Source organism: Myotis brandtii, unplaced genomic scaffold (assembly GCF_000412655.1).
Source record: "Myotis brandtii unplaced genomic scaffold, ASM41265v1 scaffold50, whole genome shotgun sequence".
Taxonomy (NCBI): Eukaryota; Metazoa; Chordata; class Mammalia; order Chiroptera; family Vespertilionidae; genus Myotis; species Myotis brandtii.
Genome location: NW_005369061.1, coordinates 855,422 through 874,222, shown reverse-complemented (window position 1 = coordinate 874,222; position 18,801 = coordinate 855,422). Strand labels below are relative to the sequence as shown.

The 18,801-nt window shown below is 35.4% G+C and overlaps 1 protein-coding gene across 6 annotated transcripts in view; it reads left to right on the top strand.

The window, feature by feature from the left end:
• Positions 1-18,801, top strand: part of TAOK1 (TAO kinase 1) — a 106,910-nt gene that overhangs the window by 68,331 nt on the left and 19,778 nt on the right. For all 6 annotated transcript variants that reach the window (XM_014548248.1, XM_014548246.1, XM_014548247.1 and 3 more), the window contains 5 exons: positions 1,847-1,981; positions 6,719-6,955; positions 8,461-8,589; positions 10,326-10,529; positions 16,900-17,139. In XM_014548248.1, the coding sequence (XP_014403734.1) occupies positions 1,847-1,981; positions 6,719-6,955; positions 8,461-8,589; positions 10,326-10,529; positions 16,900-17,139 (945 nt within the window). The remainder of the gene's footprint in view (positions 1-1,846; positions 1,982-6,718; positions 6,956-8,460; positions 8,590-10,325; positions 10,530-16,899; positions 17,140-18,801) is intronic.

Sequence of the window (18,801 nt, the reverse complement as noted above, 5' to 3'; positions counted from 1 at the left end):
GGATGTGAGGGCGATCTGGCTGCGACATCTGTCACCCCATTGATCGCCAGGGTTGATTCGGCTGATCTGGCTGGCTAGGCGGGTGTCCCCCTCCTCCCTCACCGATCCATGTGCGTCCCTCCCGAAGCTGCGCGCTCGGTCGAAGAGGACGACCTTCCCCCCCGAGGAGAGGACCGGTCTTCGGTCAAGGGTATACGAGTAGCTGCGCTCCCCTGCTAGAACCTCCAAACAAGATGATCAAAAGTAACTTTGGGCCCTGGCCGGTGTTAGACCATCATCCTATGCACCAAAGGGTCATGGACACAATTCCCTGTCAAGGCACCTACCTGAGGCAACCAATGGAAGTTTCTCTCTTTCTCTCCTTCTCCTTTCCTCTCTTTCTTGAATCAATGAAAGTAATATCCTCAGGTGAGGATTAAAAAAAAACCACAACGTTTGCATTATCCATGTTTACATGTTTAAAATAAAATTGGAAAAAAAAATTGAGTATAGTTTATGCATAATCCATGGGCACAGACAATAGTGCAGTGAAGGCCTGGGGAGGGGACAGGAATGGGGAGGAGGGGGTGAATGGGGGTAAAAAGGTGGACATCTGTAATACTTTCAACAATAAAGATAACTTTTTTTAAAAAACTGAGTGTAGTTACAGAAAAGTATAAATTCTGTATATAAGAAATAGGGTTGTATGCTACATTTTTTGCACTTTCAAGTACAAAATTTTTAATTTTCTTAAAAATATTTGAGGTCAGGTAGCTCCTTTTAGCAATTATTAGGAATGCTTCCTTTTTAACTTAACAGCTTGTGGTATTACCTAAAATGTTAGTAAACACCATTAGCTAAAAGGTGGAACCAACATAAGTGTCCATCAATGAATGAATAAACAAAACGTGGTATATACATCTAATGGAATATTATTCAGCTATAAAATGGAATGAAATTCTGATTGCTACATGGAGCGAACCTTGAAAACATGCTAAGTGATACAAACCAGATGCAAAAAGACAAATATTGTGTAATTCCATTTATATGAAATATCTAGAATAGGCAAATTTGTAGAGTTAGAAAGTAGATTAAAGGGTACCAGGGGCTGAGTAGAGGAAAGTTTTTGTTAATGGATACAGAGTTTCCATTTGGAAATAGTGACAATGGTTGCACAACATTGAGAATGTAATTAATGCCACTGACTTATATACTTAAAGATGGTTAAAATGGCAAATATTATATTACATATATTTTATCAGATACAGAGAAGTTATAAGAATGATTAGATAAGTGGAAGTGTTAGAGCAAAATCCTGTTTAATTTTTATATTCTTACAATAGAATCAGCAATATAAAAAATTAGTTGGTTTCTACTTAATTGACTTCTCTTTAGTTAATGAACTAAGGTAATATATAAGGAAAGACATCAATTTACAACTATTTTTTTATTACTTGAACAAATGGCAGAGGCATTATAAAGATATTTTTAAGCTATATTATTGCTTCTAAAACCCAGGAGCCTTCAAGAAATTAATTTCATTGCTGCTGTTTAAAATATTGGCTGCATGTTTCATCATCATTTTCAAGTCATATTAAAGCTTTGCAATTTCACATATGAGTAGGATATAAATCTAGCCTTATACATTTTCTTATCCTGAATCTCTGTGCTATTTCACACACTGAAGAAATGATGTCTCCTGATTCTAATTATGTTGAAAATAAAATACCAGCATTCCTAATTTTCGTTTGTTTTTAAAATTGTGTCTGAGGTTTGTTGATCAGGTTGTCATTTTAAGCTCATTATTTTAAAAGTTCAGATGAACTCTGTTCACCTCAAATAGTGTTGTCTCTTTTTTTTTATTTAGGAGGAAGAAAATTATAGAGAAGAGGGAGATCCTAGAACAAGAGCATCAGATCCACAATCTCCACCCCAAGTATCTCGTCATAAATCACACTATCGTAATCGAGAACACTTTGCTACTATACGGACAGCATCACTGGTATGTGCTTCACCTGAATTTGAAGTATATTTTCCATGTTGGACCTTGTCATCTATACTCAAATATAATGATTTTTTTTTTGTATTTGAGGTTTATTTTGCAAAACATTTATTCAGAATTAAGTGCCTGTTAGGAGAAAGAATATATGAAACACACATTAAACTAATAATATCTTCTGCCCGACTGGCGTGGCTCAGTGGTTGAGCATCACCCTATGAACCAGGAGATCAGGGTTTGATTCCCAGTTAGGGCACATGCCCAGGTTGTGGGCTCAATACCCATCGGGGGACTAGCAGGAGGCAGCCATCAATGATTCTCTCTCATCATTGATGTTATATCTCTCTCTCCCTTTCCCTTCCTCTCTCAAATCAATAAAAATATTTTTAAAAAATAAACTAATAATATCTTTAAGACATGTACACAAATAACTAATATGTTAGAATATATTAAGAGTACTACAAGATACTCAATAGGAATTCACATGACTTTCTAAAAAATATATATTTTTTGTTGATTTCAGAGAGGAAGGGTGAGGGAAAGAGAGATAGAAACATCAATGGTGAGAGAGAATTATTGATTGGCTGCCTCCTGCATGTCCCACACCAGGGATTGAGCCCGAAACCTGGGCATGTGCCCTGACCCAGAATCAAACCATGACCTTCTGGTTCATTCATAGGTCAGTGTTCAACCACTGAGCCACGCTGGCTGGGCAATTCAGATTACTTTTAATTCAGGGCATAAAGGAAGTATTTATAAAACAAATTGAGCCTTAAATAATTAGTTTTAGGCTGGAGGAAGAGGAAAAATGTTATTTCCACGTAAGAATTGACAAGAAAATACTGAGGCTAAACAAAATGAGGGGGAATGTTTGGAAAATGTCAAGTGATCCAATTTGACATACCCAAAGTGTAGTTTTTATGATTTCCCAAATAGCAATAAAAATGATTATTTGCTTATTACAGGAACCCTGTTTTGATGGGGTACTTATAACCTTGATCAGTCAAATAGGTAGGACCAAAACACAGTAAAGGATTCTAGGCATAGAAAGAAATTATAGAAAAAACTGAAGGCCCAGTGCACAAAATTCGTGCATGGGTAGGTCCCTAGTGGCCTGCCGGCTGTCAGCCAGGGCCTCCCTTCCCCAGCTGTCAGCCGCTGTCTGGGCCTTCCTTCATTCTGTGCTGCCCCTGGTGGTCAGCAGACATCATAGTGAATGGTTGAACTCCCAGTCGGTCGAACTCCCGAGGGGACACTTTGCATATTAGGCTTTTATATATATAGATAGGCTATTGGGAAAAATGACAGAAAGAAAAAAAGATATGGGAGTTATCTAACTTGTTAACTACATATGCAGATTTTATAAACCCCATGCTGTGACCTGTGAATCTGTATGACATGTGGGGCCAAGAACACCATCTCCCACCATAATTCGGGTCATTCCTACTATTCTGTAACATCTAAATAACTCTTTGAACAGAGCAAGTGGCAAAGTTGCTTGATTTTTTTCATAGCTATTTTAATAAATACGTAGAGAGGGGCCAGTTTGTGGGGAAACATCTTTGTAACTTGGTATATATTATATGTTTCCCAAGCAAGTCTTCGGTCCCCAAATTTGGCTCCCTCAAATTAATTAAGAGCACTTAAGTTATGGATTTAGAAAACTTAAGATCCATTTCCTTAAACTTAATACTGTAATTTCATTGACTTCAAATAAAAATTCAGAGTATGTAGATTTATGTGCAAAGATAAGCATAGCTATAGTATTCAGTATATTTACTATACACCATAATCCAGTCTAACTTCTTTTGCCTTGAATTTTTTTCATACAATCAAATGCACAGATCTTAGATAGTCAGTTTGAAGAGTTTTTATAATGGTATATACCTATGCTAACCATCCCCTTAAAAAACAGGATGTATAAAATTTCTTGTCATCCCAAAAAGTTCCCTTCATATCCCTCTTTAGTCACTTCCCCATTTTCATGACTTTCTTTTTCTTCACTATTGTTAGGTTTAATTGTTTTTGGATTTTATATAAATAGAATCATACAGAATGTACTCTTTTGAGTTGAGCTTATTTTGCTCAGCTTAATGTTTTTGAGATTCATCTATGTTGTTGTGTTGTCTTTTTTTTTAGAAAACTAACACTTTATTTTTTTAAATATATTTTTATTTATTTCAGAGAGGAAGGGAGAGGGAAAGAGAGATAGAAACATCAATGATGAAATAGAATCATTGATTGGCAGCCTCCTGCACAACCCCCACTGGGGATCGAGCCCACAACCTGGGCATGTGCCCTTGACCGGAATCGAACCCAGGACCCTTCAGTCCACAAGCCGATGCTCTGTCCACTGAGTCAAACTGGTTAGGGCTGTGTTTAGTCTTTTTTATTACTATAAATAGTTTTCTATTTATTCATTCCTTCTATTGATGAGCATTTGGTTTGAATTCCATTTTGAGCTATTACACATAGGTTGCTGTGAATATTTTTGTACAACTCTTTATGTAAATATCATGTTTTAATTTCTTTTTGGTAAATACCTAAGCATAGAATTGCAGACTCATAGGGTATATGTATGTTTAACTTTATAAGAAACTGTTGAACAGTTTTCCAGAATGGTTGTACCATTTGATATGCCCATTAGCAATGTATAAGAGTTTTAGTTGGTTCACATCCTATTCAAATTTGGCGTTGTTAGTCTTTTTTATTTTAGCCATTCTGGTGGGTGTCAAATGGAATCTCATAGGGGGTTCTTTTTGTTTTGCATTTCCTTATGACTAAAGATATCACCATAATCACCCCTTATTGTCCATTCATGTATGTTATTTAGTGGGGTGTCTCTTCAAGTCTTTTGCCTGATTTCTTATTCAGATATCCATCCCTTTTTTTTTTTAATCCTCACTTGAAGATATTTTTCCATTGAATTTTAGAGAAAGTAGAAGAGAGGGGGAAAGATAAAGAGAAATATCGATGTAAGAGAAACACATTGATTGGTTGCCTCCTGCACAAGCCCTGGGGCCCAGGCCGGGGAGGAGCCTGCAACCGAGGTACATGTACTTGACTGGAATTGAACCCGGGACCCTTTGGTCTGCAGGCTGATGCTCTCAGGTGTCCATTTTTTTAATATTGATTTGTAGGAGTTCTTTATATAGTCTGGATACAAGTATTATATCTCGTATATATCTTGCAAATATTTTGTCTCCATCTGTGATTTACCTATTCTTTTTCTTACTGTTTTCTTGATGAGAAATCAATTTTTTTAGTTTTAAAATCCAGTTTAAACAACCCAATTTAAAAATGGGTAAAGGACTTGAATGGACATTTATTCAGAAAAGATATACAAATGGCCAACAAGCACATGAAAAGATATACTCAACATCATTATTCATTAGGGAAATACAAATCAGAACCACAATGAGGTACCACCTCACACCACTAGAATGGCTACTAAAAACAGCAATAACAACAAAAAGGAAACTAAGTGTTGGAGAACAGATGGAGAAATTGGAACTCCTGTATACTGCTGGTAGGATGTAAAATGGTTTGGCTGCTGTGGAAACAGTTGAGTATTCCTCGAAAAGATTAACATAGAATTGCCGCATGACCCAGCAATTCTACTCCAAGGAATATACCCCAAAGAATTGAAAACATGTATTTAAACAAGTACATGTACACAAATGTTCATAGCAGCATTATTCACAATAGCCAAAAGGTAGAAATAACACAGATATTCACAATGGGTGAATTGATAAATTATGGCATATGCATACAGTGGAATATTTTTTAGCTATAAAAAGGAATAAAGTACTGATTCATACTATACAATATGGATGAACCTTGAAAACATGCTAAAGGAAAGAACCCAGACACAAGAGGTCACATATTATATGATTCTATTTATATGAAATACCCGGAATAGATAAATCCATAGAAACAAAAAACAGATTGGGGGTTACCTGAAGGGAAGAATCGGGAGCAACTGTATAACAGATAAAGGATTTCTTCTGAGGTGATAAAAAATATTTTGTAACTAGGTACAGGTGGTGGTTGCCTAAAATTATAAATGTAGTAAATATTACTGAGGTATTCACTTTAAAGTGATTGATTTTATTTTACGTGAATTTCACCTCAATTTGAAAATCCAATTTATACATTTTTTTTTCTTTATAGTCAGTGTATTTTGTGTACTGACCAAGAAATATTTGCCTACCCCAAGTTTGTGAAGATATTCTGTTTCCTTCTGCTATATGACTCTGGGTTTTATGTTTAGGTCAAATAACTCTTTTCAAATTAATTTTTGTATGTAGATTGACATAGGAGTTAAGGTTTATTTATTTATTTTTATGCAGAGAACCAGTTGTTTTAGCAGGATTGTTAAAAAAAACACTTTCCTCTTTGAATTAAAATGGCTTTTTGGCAGAAATCAATTGACTGAATATGTATGGGTCTATTTCTATATTTTATTCTGTTCCTTTGATCTACTCAGCCTATCCTTAAAACCACACTATTTTGATTACTGAAGTGTATGCTTCCAACTACCGCCCCCCCGCCTCAAGATTGTTTGCCTATTCCTTTACATTCCCATATAAATTTTAGAACCAGCTTGTCTGTTTAAAAGACCTGCTAGAAATTGCTAGCTGGGATCTCTTACATTAATTGCCTACTTAGTTAATAGCAGAGTGGTCTAAAATGCTTTTGAAAGGACAATGTTTGCTTTATTTTATTCTTTCCTTCTAGGTTACAAGGCAAATGCAAGAACATGAGCAGGACTCTGAACTTAGAGAACAAATGTCTGGCTATAAGAGAATGAGGCGACAACATCAAAAGCAGCTGATGACTCTAGAAAATAAGCTAAAGGCTGAGATGGATGAACATCGCCTCAGATTAGATAAAGATCTTGAAACTCAACGTAACAATTTTGCTGCAGAAATGGAGAAACTTATCAAGAAACATCAGGCTGCTATGGAAAAAGAGGTGACTGATTCAGTATTACATTTTTTAAACTTTTTAATTTTTTTATTGATTTTTAGAGACAGGAAGAGAGAGAAACAACGCTTTGTTGTTCCACTTATTTCTGCATTCATTGGTTGATTCTTGTATGTGCCCTAACTGAGGTTTGAACCCACAACCTTGGCACATCAGGACAATGCTCTAACCAACAGCTACCCGGCCAGGGCTCAGTATTATTAATTTATTTATTCTAGCTTTTGATCATCTCAGAATTAATCCAGGTAGCATTTTGGTGTTAGTGTATCTGTTCCCAGAACCAAGCAAATCAATTGGGGAAAAGGAGAAATATTTATATAACATGTACAATATCAAGTACTGAGTCTGGAAACCAATAGACATGGGATCATCTCCTGATGTTGATAGTTTTATAGTGTTACAGTAGTAAGTCATTCAACTATTCTAGGCCTTTGGATTCCCTGGTAATTGAGGAGTTTGAGAAACTCTTCAATAGGTGGTTTAGGTTTCAAAATATCATTCATGATTCTATTCTCTGTATTTTTTGAAAACATTTAAAAAATTTGTAACAGGATTTTTATATCATAATAATTGAAGATTATTATAATATACACAACATGTTAGAGGTTATAAATTGAGAGATTAACGTTTAGCCCATTTGTTTAGTATGATAATGGTGTATTTTTAAGCAGTCTTGTCATGGGAAATCTTTTCTTCTGTTTTTAGTGTCCCATCTGTTTCATTTTATTTTGAGAGTCACATTTTTTCAAGGAAAATGTAAACTTCTCAGTAAATTCACACAAAATCATTAAATATGTCTGGCCAGTCCACATTGAGGCATTGTCATTGTTACCCTTTTCACCCTCCCCCCCCTCCAAAAAAAAAAAAGAAGAACCACTCTCTCACAATAGTAGAGAAGTTGGCAAAATAACTTATGGTGTAAATACATACTTGATTTTGAAATAATTTGTGAAAGAATGTACAGGTATTTAGAATCCTGTTAGGCTTTGGGTAGTGTTTTTAATAACTTGAGAAGAGGTAGAAATTAGCATATTTGCAAAAACAATTCATGAAATAAGATGTGCAATATAATTACAGATTTGTTTAAAATATATATGTATATATAAATATATGCATGAAAAAATTAGGAAGAGTATCACCAAAACCAAAATGTTTATATTGGTTATTTCTGGATGCTAAAATCACGTAAGATTTTTCTTCTTTGTGTTTTTCTGTATTTCCTAAATGTTCTACAATAGATATGTATCTAATATATAATCAGAAGTAAAACAGATGATATATATTATTTTAAAGATGAATTTTATTTTTCTGATTTTCCTAAAATTCATATAATAAAAGATCTGAGTAATAATAATAATTTGGGAATTCTTATTTTGGTAATGTTTATACTGATTTTATATTCTTGGGGAACAAAGGTATCATTGGTGATATGTATTAAACTGCTGCTTTGAATCTATTTAACTAATTTGATCCATTTTTAAAATTTCTTACAGGCTAAAGTGATGGCCAATGAGGAGAAAAAATTCCAGCAACATATTCAGGCCCAACAGAAGAAAGAACTGAATAGCTTTTTGGAGTCCCAGAAGAGAGAATACAAACTTCGAAAAGAACAGCTTAAGGAGGTACTTATTTTATAAAAATTGTCAAGGCAGTTATCTGATTGTTAATTATATCCAATCTGATCAACTCATAGAAGCATTAGGATAAATTTCTCTTTAAAATTTTTTTTTTTTAATTACAGTTGACATTCAATATTAGTTTCAGGTGTATAGCATAGTGGTTAGACATATAAATTATGAAGTGATCTCCTTAATAAGTCTAGTGTTCACCTGGCACCATACATAGTTATAACAATATTGACTATATTCCCTATGCAAAATAAAGTTTTCTTTTGTTGCTTGTGTTCACTAAATGTATATCAGTTCGAATGAAGACATTGATTATAATCAATTACTCATCAATGAACTAAGATCCTCAGTTGATTAAGATCTAAAAAGAAACATCTGAAAATATAATTTTACTTATAATAGCTTTTCTATGCATTTATTAAGTAACTGACTTGTCCCATAGTTTGCATACAAATACACCCTTACATTGAGAGCTACTAATTTATGTAGTTTTTATTGTTTTGTTGTTTGAATATTTTATGAACTAAAGTTGCAAAGAATTGGTCTCTTTCTTGATAACGGGAAAGACCATAAGGTTAGTAATCTCTGAAAAATCATTTTATACCTAGGAAAGATGGCTAATTTATATTTATTTTTAACCTAAAAGGCATATTGTGATGCCTTTTAGATTGAAAATATACTGGTGTTAATTAGCATTCTAGGGTTTGCCTCATTGAGTATATTGTCAATGCTCTCATCTTACCCAATAAAATGCATTTTTTCCATTTATTAGTTTATGAGATGTTACTTAAAATGCTGTAGTAAAACATTGGTTTTGATTGTTCAGTGGCTATTAATGCTAAATATTAAATGCCATTCATGAGGAAGATCTCTGTTCTTCCATGGTTTTGTTGATTTTTCTATTTAATTTTTAATTCTTTTACATTGAGTCTATCCATAATTTTTCAAAAAAAACTTAATAGACTGTTTAAAACCAAGAAGTGAAACATAACTGTATTTTAGCCCTAATTTTAATTCACATACTATTTTTACCTGAAATCATTGCCTTCTGTCACAGAAAAGATTAAAGAAAGGTGTGTTTTACTTTATTTATCAGTCATTTTGTGCTTTTGAAGCTAGAAACCATCATAAATTCAACTGTGCGAAATTAAAAGGGTATGCATGCTTTCCGGTGTACATTTTTCTTTCCTGTCCTACTTCATGGATAACTCAAGGAAAAGGAAAATATTACCTACCTCTTTAAGGTCATTGCCCTGCCTATTCATTAGAGAGGACATAGGTAAAATATTTTATTTAAATACTAGAGGCCTGGTGCATGTATTCGGGCACTGGTGGGGATCCCTCGGCCTGGCCTGTGCCTTCTCGCAATCCGGGATCCCTCGGAAGATGTCCGAGAGCCGGTTTTGGCCTGATCCCCGCAGACCAGGCCGAGAGACCCCACTGGTGCACTATCGGGGTCAGGGAGGGACCACAGGAGAGCTCCAGGGTGTGTCTGGCCCATCTCGTCCAGTCCCGGTTGGCCGGACCCCAGCAGCAAGCTAACCTACCGGTAGGAGTGTCTGCCCCCTGGTGGTCAGTGCACATCATAGCAACTGGTCAAACAGTTGAACAGTCAGACACTTAGCATATTAGGCTTTTATTATATAGAATAAGATATCAGATACCAAATGGTACATTCATGTAGTTAATTTTTAAGTATTTTGAACTCAGTGGTTTTTTTATGTTGCTAGGAGCTAAATGAAAACCAGAGCACTCCAAAAAAAGAAAAACAGGAGTGGCTTTCAAAGCAGAAGGAGAATATACAGCATTTCCAAGCAGAAGAAGAGGCTAATCTTCTTCGACGTCAGAGACAATACCTAGAGCTGGAGTGCCGCCGCTTCAAGAGAAGAATGTTACTTGGACGCCATAACTTGGAGCAGGACCTTGTCAGGGAGGTACGTTTAAATGATGTGAAATCAGGATAAAAAAATGTATACACATTTTGAATGATTATTAATTCCAATGAGTTGAATCTAAAAAGAAAAAAAACATTAATTGAGCCATCAGCTGTAAAGTATGTATACATTTTTTGGGACACTGTATGTGTCACTCACATCCCAGCCTCAAGGCCTTTGCACTTACACTTACCTCTGCCTAAGTCCTTCTTCCCCTGATATCCATGTGACTTGCTTTCTCCCTTCCTTCATACCTCTCTTCACATGTCTCCTCCTCAGAAATTCCTTCCTTGATTGCAAAATCCTTCTCCCTTCTTTAAATGTTTTTCTTTGTATTCTCTCTCTCACACATACATGCACTTTTTTGGAGGAAGTCTCACTTCCCCACTAGAATGGAAATTACATGAAGTCACAGGCCCTGGCTGGGTAGGTCAGTTGGTTAGAGTGTCATCCCGATATGCCAAGATTGCAGGTTCGATCCCTGGTCAAGGCACATACAAGCATCAACCAATGAATGTATAAATAAGTGGAATAACAAATCAGTGTCTCTCTCTCTCTCTCTCTTTCTCTCTCTCTCTCTCTCTTTCTTTCTTTCTCCCTCTCTCCCTCTGTCCCCTCTGTCCCCTTTCCTTTCTCTCTAAAATCAATAAATACGTTTTTTTTAAAAGGAGTTATATGAAGTCATGGATTCTATTTGGGTCTTTATATGCTTAGTATCTGACTCATAGTAGGCATTCAATAAACATTATATTTAATAAATACTAAATCCATGAATAAAAGAAGTATTAGCTTTTAAATATGAAAAAATTAATTGGATAATTTATTATGCCTTTGATCTGCAGTGGATGCCATGAAGTGTATGTTACCATTTGACACATTTATTTTCACATAAAAGTTCTTAGTTTATTAATCCTCTCATGAAAAAACTGCACAATAACCACAGATAAAGTCACTAAATAATCTTTAGTCTTGTTGTCCAATCTCCAGCTCATTTTTTGCTAGCACCAACATTGGCCTTTGCAGTTCCCCTGACTTTCTTCATTCTATTCTTACATTCCTTTTTCTGTTTTCTTGAGGTCTTCTTTTTCTCATGCAGGCCATGTCTTGTAAGCATCTATGTTTGGATTCACTTTTCTTTGTGTAATCCAAGGAATCCTAAATCATGCCAAAGCCAATTGTCTTGCCACCACCAAAATGGATTCTGAATCTATACACAAAGATGACATCTGGTGTGCTTACACATTTTGGCTAGTTTTTCCCGAGTTTCTGTCTTAGGTACTATTGCCGTCCCAGGGTGTAAAGAACATCAGTGATCATTTGTTTCCACTAAAGTAGTCTGTTGGTCATGAACTTCCTGGTCCAGATTGTTATTGTGTTGTTCATGATGATGGCCAATCTCTAAGCACATGGGAGGCAAAAAGTCATTTAACACATTTATAATCATATTAGAGGCCCAATGCACAAAATTCGTGCAAGGGCCTTGCCCGCGGCCCCCGCCCGCTGCAGCTTTGGCAGGAAGGAAGGACGTCTGGAAGACTGTCCAGTCTAATTAGTATATTACGCTTTTATTTTTTATTTTTTTAAATATATTTTTATTGATATCAGAGAGGAAGGGAGAGAGGGAGATAGAAACATCAATGATTCAGAGAGAACCATTGATTGGCTGACTCCTGCACGCCCCCCACTGGGGATCGAGCCCGCAAACCCAGGCATGTGCCCTGGACTGGAATCAAACCCGGGACCCTTGAGTCCACAGGCTGACGCTCTAGCCGCTGAACCAAACCATCTAGGGCTACGCTTTTATTATTATAGATAATTAGACAAATCCTGAAACTCTTATAGTAGTGAAAACAGTAGATCTCATTATCAGAGGTACCTGTGAGCATGGATAAATTTATTTCCAAGAGTGACTTAAAATAAGCTTCAAATATAACATAATTATTCAAAGGCATTGAGTCTGGCATGGAGAAATGGGTAGTATTGGTAAGAGTATAAATTGAAACTGCCCTTTTGGAACATAATTCAGAAGTAGCGCTTCAAATGTAATGTGCACCCCTGGCCAGTGTTCTCAGTGGTTAGAGCATTGGCTCATGCACTGAAGGGTCTCGGGTTCAATTCCAAGTCAAGGGCACGTCCCTGGGTTGCAGGTTCCATCCCCTGTCCTGGTTGGGGCACATGCAGGAAGGCAACCAATCAATGTGTCTTTCTCACATTGATCTCGCCTCCCCCGCCCCACTACCACCCTCCCTTTCACTCTTTACAAAAAAAACAATGGAAAAAGTATCCCTGGGTTAGGATTAACAAAAAATAAATAAGTAAAATATAATATGCACATATGCTTTTATCCATCAAATCCATTTCTAGAAATCTATCCTTAAGAAATAATAATGTAATTATATGATGCATCACACATGGATATTTAATGAAAATTTGTTTATAAAGCAAAAAAACGGCAAGATTATGGTATTGCAAAGCAGAACTTACTTAAAATTTTTTAAAAAAAGATCTACATGTACTGATCTGATTTGTATATATGTCCATTATATTATTAGAGGAAGAAAGCATATTACATGCCTATATTGTATATTATTATTCACTTTTTAAAAAACTGTATGTTTTTCTGTAATAGATATGTTATGATGAGCTGGGGAAGGTTGAGAAACATTTGCAACAAACTGTTGTCCTCTGGAAAAAGGGTTTAGGCAAAAGGGGCAAGTTTGATTTGACTTCTACGTTTTGTGTTGTGTGTGTGTGTGTGTTGTACTCTTATTCTTATTATTGATTTTTATTTTTTTTTTCACTTTTGCACATTTTAATTAAATTTATTGGGGTAACATTGATTAATAGGATCATATAGTTTCAAGTGTATATTTCTGTGATATGAAATCGTGTATTGCACTGTGTGCCCATCACCCAAAGTCAAACCATCTTCTGTCACCATGTATTAAGCCCTCTCCAGCCCCCGCAACCCCACCACCCCTTTCCCTCTGGTAAGCACCACACTGTTGTCTGTGTCCATGAGTTTCAGTTTTATATCCCATATATGAGTGAGGTCATGTGGTTCTTAGCTTTTTCTGACTGACTTACTTCACTTAGCATAATATTCTCAAGGTCCATCCATGTTGTTGCAAATGTCAGTATTTCGTCTTTTCTTATGGCTGAGTAGAATTCATTGTATATATGTGCCACATCTTCTTTATCCAGTCATCTATTGAAGGACACTTTGGTTGTTTCCATGTCTTGGTCACTACGAATAGTGCTGCAATGAACATAGGGTGCATAGATCTTTGCAGGTACATGTTTTTGAGTTTTACAGGTAGATTACCCAGGAAAGGAATTGCTGAGTCTTATGGTAACTCTATTCTTAATTTTCTGAGGAACTGCCACACTGTTTTTTATAGTGGCTGTACCAGTCTATATTCCCAGCGGCAGTGAATGAGGGTTTCCTTTTCTCTACACCTCTGCAGCACTTTTCATTACCTATCTTTGTTGATAATAGCCATTCTAACAGGTATGAGGTGGTATCTCATTGTAGTTTTAATTTGCATTTCCCTAATAGCTAGTGAAGTTGAACATCTTTTCATATAACTGTTGGCCATTTGGGAGAAGTGTCTGTTCAGGTCCTCTGTCCATATTTTAATTTGATTAGTGTTGATTTTTATAAGTTCTTTATATATTTTGGATATTAAACCTTTGTCAGAACTGTTGTTTGCAAATATCACCTCCTATTCATTCAGTTGCCTTTTTATTTTGTTATTGGTTTCTTTTGCTCTGCAGAAGCTTTTTAGTTTGATATAGTCCCATTCATTTATTTTAGCCTTTACTTCTCTTGCCTTTGGGGTCAAATTCATAAAATGTTCTCTGCGACCAAAGTTCACAACTTTAAAACCTATGTTTTCTTCTGTGTAATTTATTGTTCAGATCTTACATTTAGGTCTTTGGTCCATTTTGATTAATTTTTGTTCATGGGGACAAACTGTAATCTAGTTACATTTTTCTGCATGTGGCTTTCCAGGTTTCCCAGAACCACTTATTGAAGAGGCTTTCTTTTCTCCATGGTGTGTTTCTGGCTTCTTTGCTGAAAATTCTGCCTATATACATGTGGTTTTATATTGGGGCTCTTAATTCTATTCCATCTCTGCCAATGCCATGCTGTTTTGATTATCATAGCTCTGTGGTATAATTTGAAGTCAGTTAGTGTGATACCTCTGGCTTCATTCTTTTTTTCATTGCTTTGGTTATTTGGGGCCTTTTGTGGTTCCATACAAATTTGATGACTTTTTGTTCTGTTTCTTTAAAAAAAAACACTGGGATTTTGATGGGAATAGCATTGAATTTGTATATTGCTTTGGGTAATATGGCCATTTTAACTGTGTCGATTCATTGTGTCTTTTTCAATCTCTTTTAATAATGCTTTTTAGGTTTCAGTATATAGGTCTTTCACATCCTTTGTTACAGTTATTCCTAGGTATTTTATTCTTTTGCTTGCAACTGCAAAAGGAAATTTTTTTTCATTTCTTTTTCTGAAGTCTCGTTGTTAGTATATAAGAAAGCAGTGGGTTTTAGTACATTGATTTTGTATCCTACAACTTTATTGTTTCTATTAATTTTTTGGTGGAGTTTTGGGGATTTTCTATATACAGAATCATGTCATCTGCAAATAGTGACACTTTTACTTCTTCCTTCCCAATTTGGATGCCTTTTATTTCGTTCTCTTGCCTGATTGTTAGGACTTCCAGAACTATGTTGAATAAGAGTGGTGAGAGTGGGCATCCTTGTCTTGTTCCTGATTTTTTAGGAAAAGCCTTCAGTTTTTCATCATTGAGTGTGATAATGGCTGTGGGTTTGTCATATATGGCCTTATTATGTTGAGATACTTTCCTTCTATACCTATTTTATTGTTTTTAAAATGGATGTTGTATCTTATCAAATACTTTTTTTGCACCTGTTGATAAGATCGTATGATTTTTATCCTTTCTTTTGTTAATGTGATGTATTACCTTGATCGATTTGCCTATGTTGAATCATCCTTGTGCCCCTGGAATGAACCCCACTTGATCATGATGTATTATTTTTTTAATGTATTATTGTATTCTACTTGCTAGTATTTTGTTTAGGATTTTTACATCAGTATTCATCAGCGATATTGGTATATAGTTTTTTTGTGTGTGTTATTCTTGTCAGGTTTTGGTATCAGGGTTATGTTGGCCTCATAAAATGTGTTAGGAAGTATTGCCTCTTCAGTTTTTTGGAAGAGTTTGAGAAGGATAGGTTTCAAATCTTCTTTGAATGTTTGGTAGAATTCACGGGTGAAGCCATCTGGTCTGGACTTCTATTTTTTAAAAGGTAGGGTCTTGTTGGTGGTTTCAACTTCCTCACTGCTAATCAGTCTATTTAGATTTGTCAATTTTATTAATCTTTTCAAAGAACCAACTCTTTGTTGTATTAATTTTAACACTTGTTCTTTTTAATCTAAAGAAGGAAATAACAACAGTTTTTTAAATACTCATCCTAGGAGTAAGGGTATTTTTTCCATTGATTTTTAAAGAGAGTGGAAGGAAGGGGGAAAGGAGAAAGGGAGAAACATCAGTGTGAGAGAGACACATAGATTAGTTGCTCCCACACGCGTGTATGGAGCCTGCAACCCAGGTACCTCCCATTGGCCAGGAATCAAACCTGTGACCCTCTGGTGTGCAGGCTGACGCTCTAACCACTGAGCACATCAGCCAGGGCAAGAATAATAACATTCATTGAGCATCGTGCCAGGTATTATTCTGAGAACTTTCCATTTATGAACTCATTTCATCTGCACATTAAATCTATGAAATAGCTAGATTGTTATCTCTTATTTTGAGAAGTGATGAAACTGAAGCACTGAGAGTCTAAATAACTAACCCAAGGACTTACTATTCCTAAGTAGCAGACCCAGGATTTAGAATACAGGAAGTCTAGCTCTTGAGTCCATGTTCTTAACCACTACACTATACGGGGTATACTATATGTAATAGAATTGAAGAGTATACTCTGAAAAAATTCAAAGGATGACTTAGGGACCTCTTCAAATATATAATTAAGAAGCAATACATAAAAGAAGGAAAGGAAAAGGACATTAAGCTTCTTCAGATAAATTTGTCTTAATCTTATTTCAAAAAATAGTATTAATGAATAGTAAATGACAAGGATAAGGAAATTTATGCTACTAATTGTACATTTCCTACAGTAAAAGTCATAAAATTCTAATATTTACTATGCAGCCATTATTGAACTTGGTTTTTACATTTCTTTTCTGGTTATTCTGTTTCTTAGGATATTTTTTCCTGCCATTATACGGCAGTAAATTATACCTTTTGTCTCTTGTTTTTTGGATTAGGAGTTAAATAAAAGGCAGACCCAAAAGGACTTAGAGCATGCCATGCTACTGCGACAACATGAATCCATGCAAGAACTGGAGTTTCGTCACCTCAACACAATTCAGAAGATGCGCTGTGAGTTGATCAGATTACAGCATCAAACTGAGCTCACTAACCAGCTGGAATATAATAAGCGAAGAGAACGGGAACTAAGGCGAAAGCATGTCATGGAGGTTCGACAGCAGCCTAAGAGCCTGAAGGTACCTTTAGCCTAAGCTTGACAGGGAAAAGAGAAAAAAGGCATCCACGTAAACAGTAAAGGTCTAAGATAGATGTCTGTCATAAAAAAATTGAATAAATTTTTTTCTTCTTTTCATTTTAAGCATGTTTGGTTAGTTTTAATGTGCAGTGTCTGTAGCTACAGACTTTTGCTTATATATTTCTCACCAAGTACCAAAAACTAGCAAAACTTTTAACTGCAGGAAGTGCCATCAATAAGAATCAAAATTTTTATATTAAATGTACCCAAATGTTCAATGCTATATTACATGTCAACATGCTAACCTGTTGGCTTTTTCTCTGTTCCAATTAATTCAGTTTGGAATCTTATTTGCTCTAAATGTGATTTGTATCCAAAAAAGTCAGTTCCTAATTAGTACAAAAGCCAGTGAATAAAATATGCCTTTTTAACTCCTCTCCCTTCATTGTCTGTGCACATCTGAAGAAAAATAGTGGAATCATAACAGAACTTTAATTTTTATACTTGCTTTGAATAGAGGAATTCATTCACATGATATGAAATTTGAAAGATACCAAAGTATACTATAAAGTTAAAGGTTTCCCTTTCTCCCCTTTGTCCCTCCAGCCACCTGGTCCAACCCACTTCACCAGAGTCAACCAGAGTTAACAATTCCAAGAAATTTTCAAGTTTTATAACTTGTAATAAATATTTGAAGGAGTATAGTCACATGAATCGTAATAAACTAAAACTACACAATATATAGGCTATCATCCATATTAGTACCTCAATTAATCTGTATATGTCTGCACACTTTAAATTTTTATTTATGTCAAATAAGGCCCAGGTCCCACAGTATTTTCTTTTTAACCCCTTTCCTCTTTTTAAAACTATTTGATAATTAAACTAGAAAACTGTTCTTGGTCTTAACTGAAAAGCTGTCCTGGAGTGAAGTAAAATTCATCCACCGAAGTATTCTGTGTTAAAATCTTAAAGCTGCACCACATCCAGTGGTATCCCCAGTTCTCACCCAATTCCTTTCAAACAGGAAAGGAATCTGTCCATCCACATAACCTTCTTTAGTTGTTGCTTACAAAAATAGGAATTCATAATGATTTTTTAGATTTATTTTGTCTTTTTAGTGGAAAGAGATATACTCTTTTGGTAACAGAATAGATAATTTCCCACAAAAGATTTTTTAAACAACATGTCTGTGAAATAATTAATTAGGTTTAAAGTCAGCAGCAGCCAGAAATAAACCAAACTGAAAGCTTAGTTAGTTTTTATGGTCATACCATAAATCTGATATGACTGCATTTCTGTAGGATAGTTGTTTGATGTTGTTTTTTTTTCCTTTATTGATTACAGTATTACATATGTGTCATTGTCCCCCCCACCCCACCCCCGCTCATGCCCTCACCCCCCTGGTGTCTGTTTCCATTGGTTATGCTTATATACATGCATACAGGTCCTTTGGTTGATCTCTCCCCCTTACCACCACCCTCCCCTGCCTTCCCTCTGAGGTTTGACAGTCTGATCGATGCTTCTCTGGATCTGTTTTTGTTCATCAGTTTATGTTGTTCATTATATTCCACAAATAAGTGAGATCATGTGATATTTATCTTCCTCTGACTGACTTATTTCACTTAGCATAATGCTCTCTAGGTTCATCCATGCTGTTGCA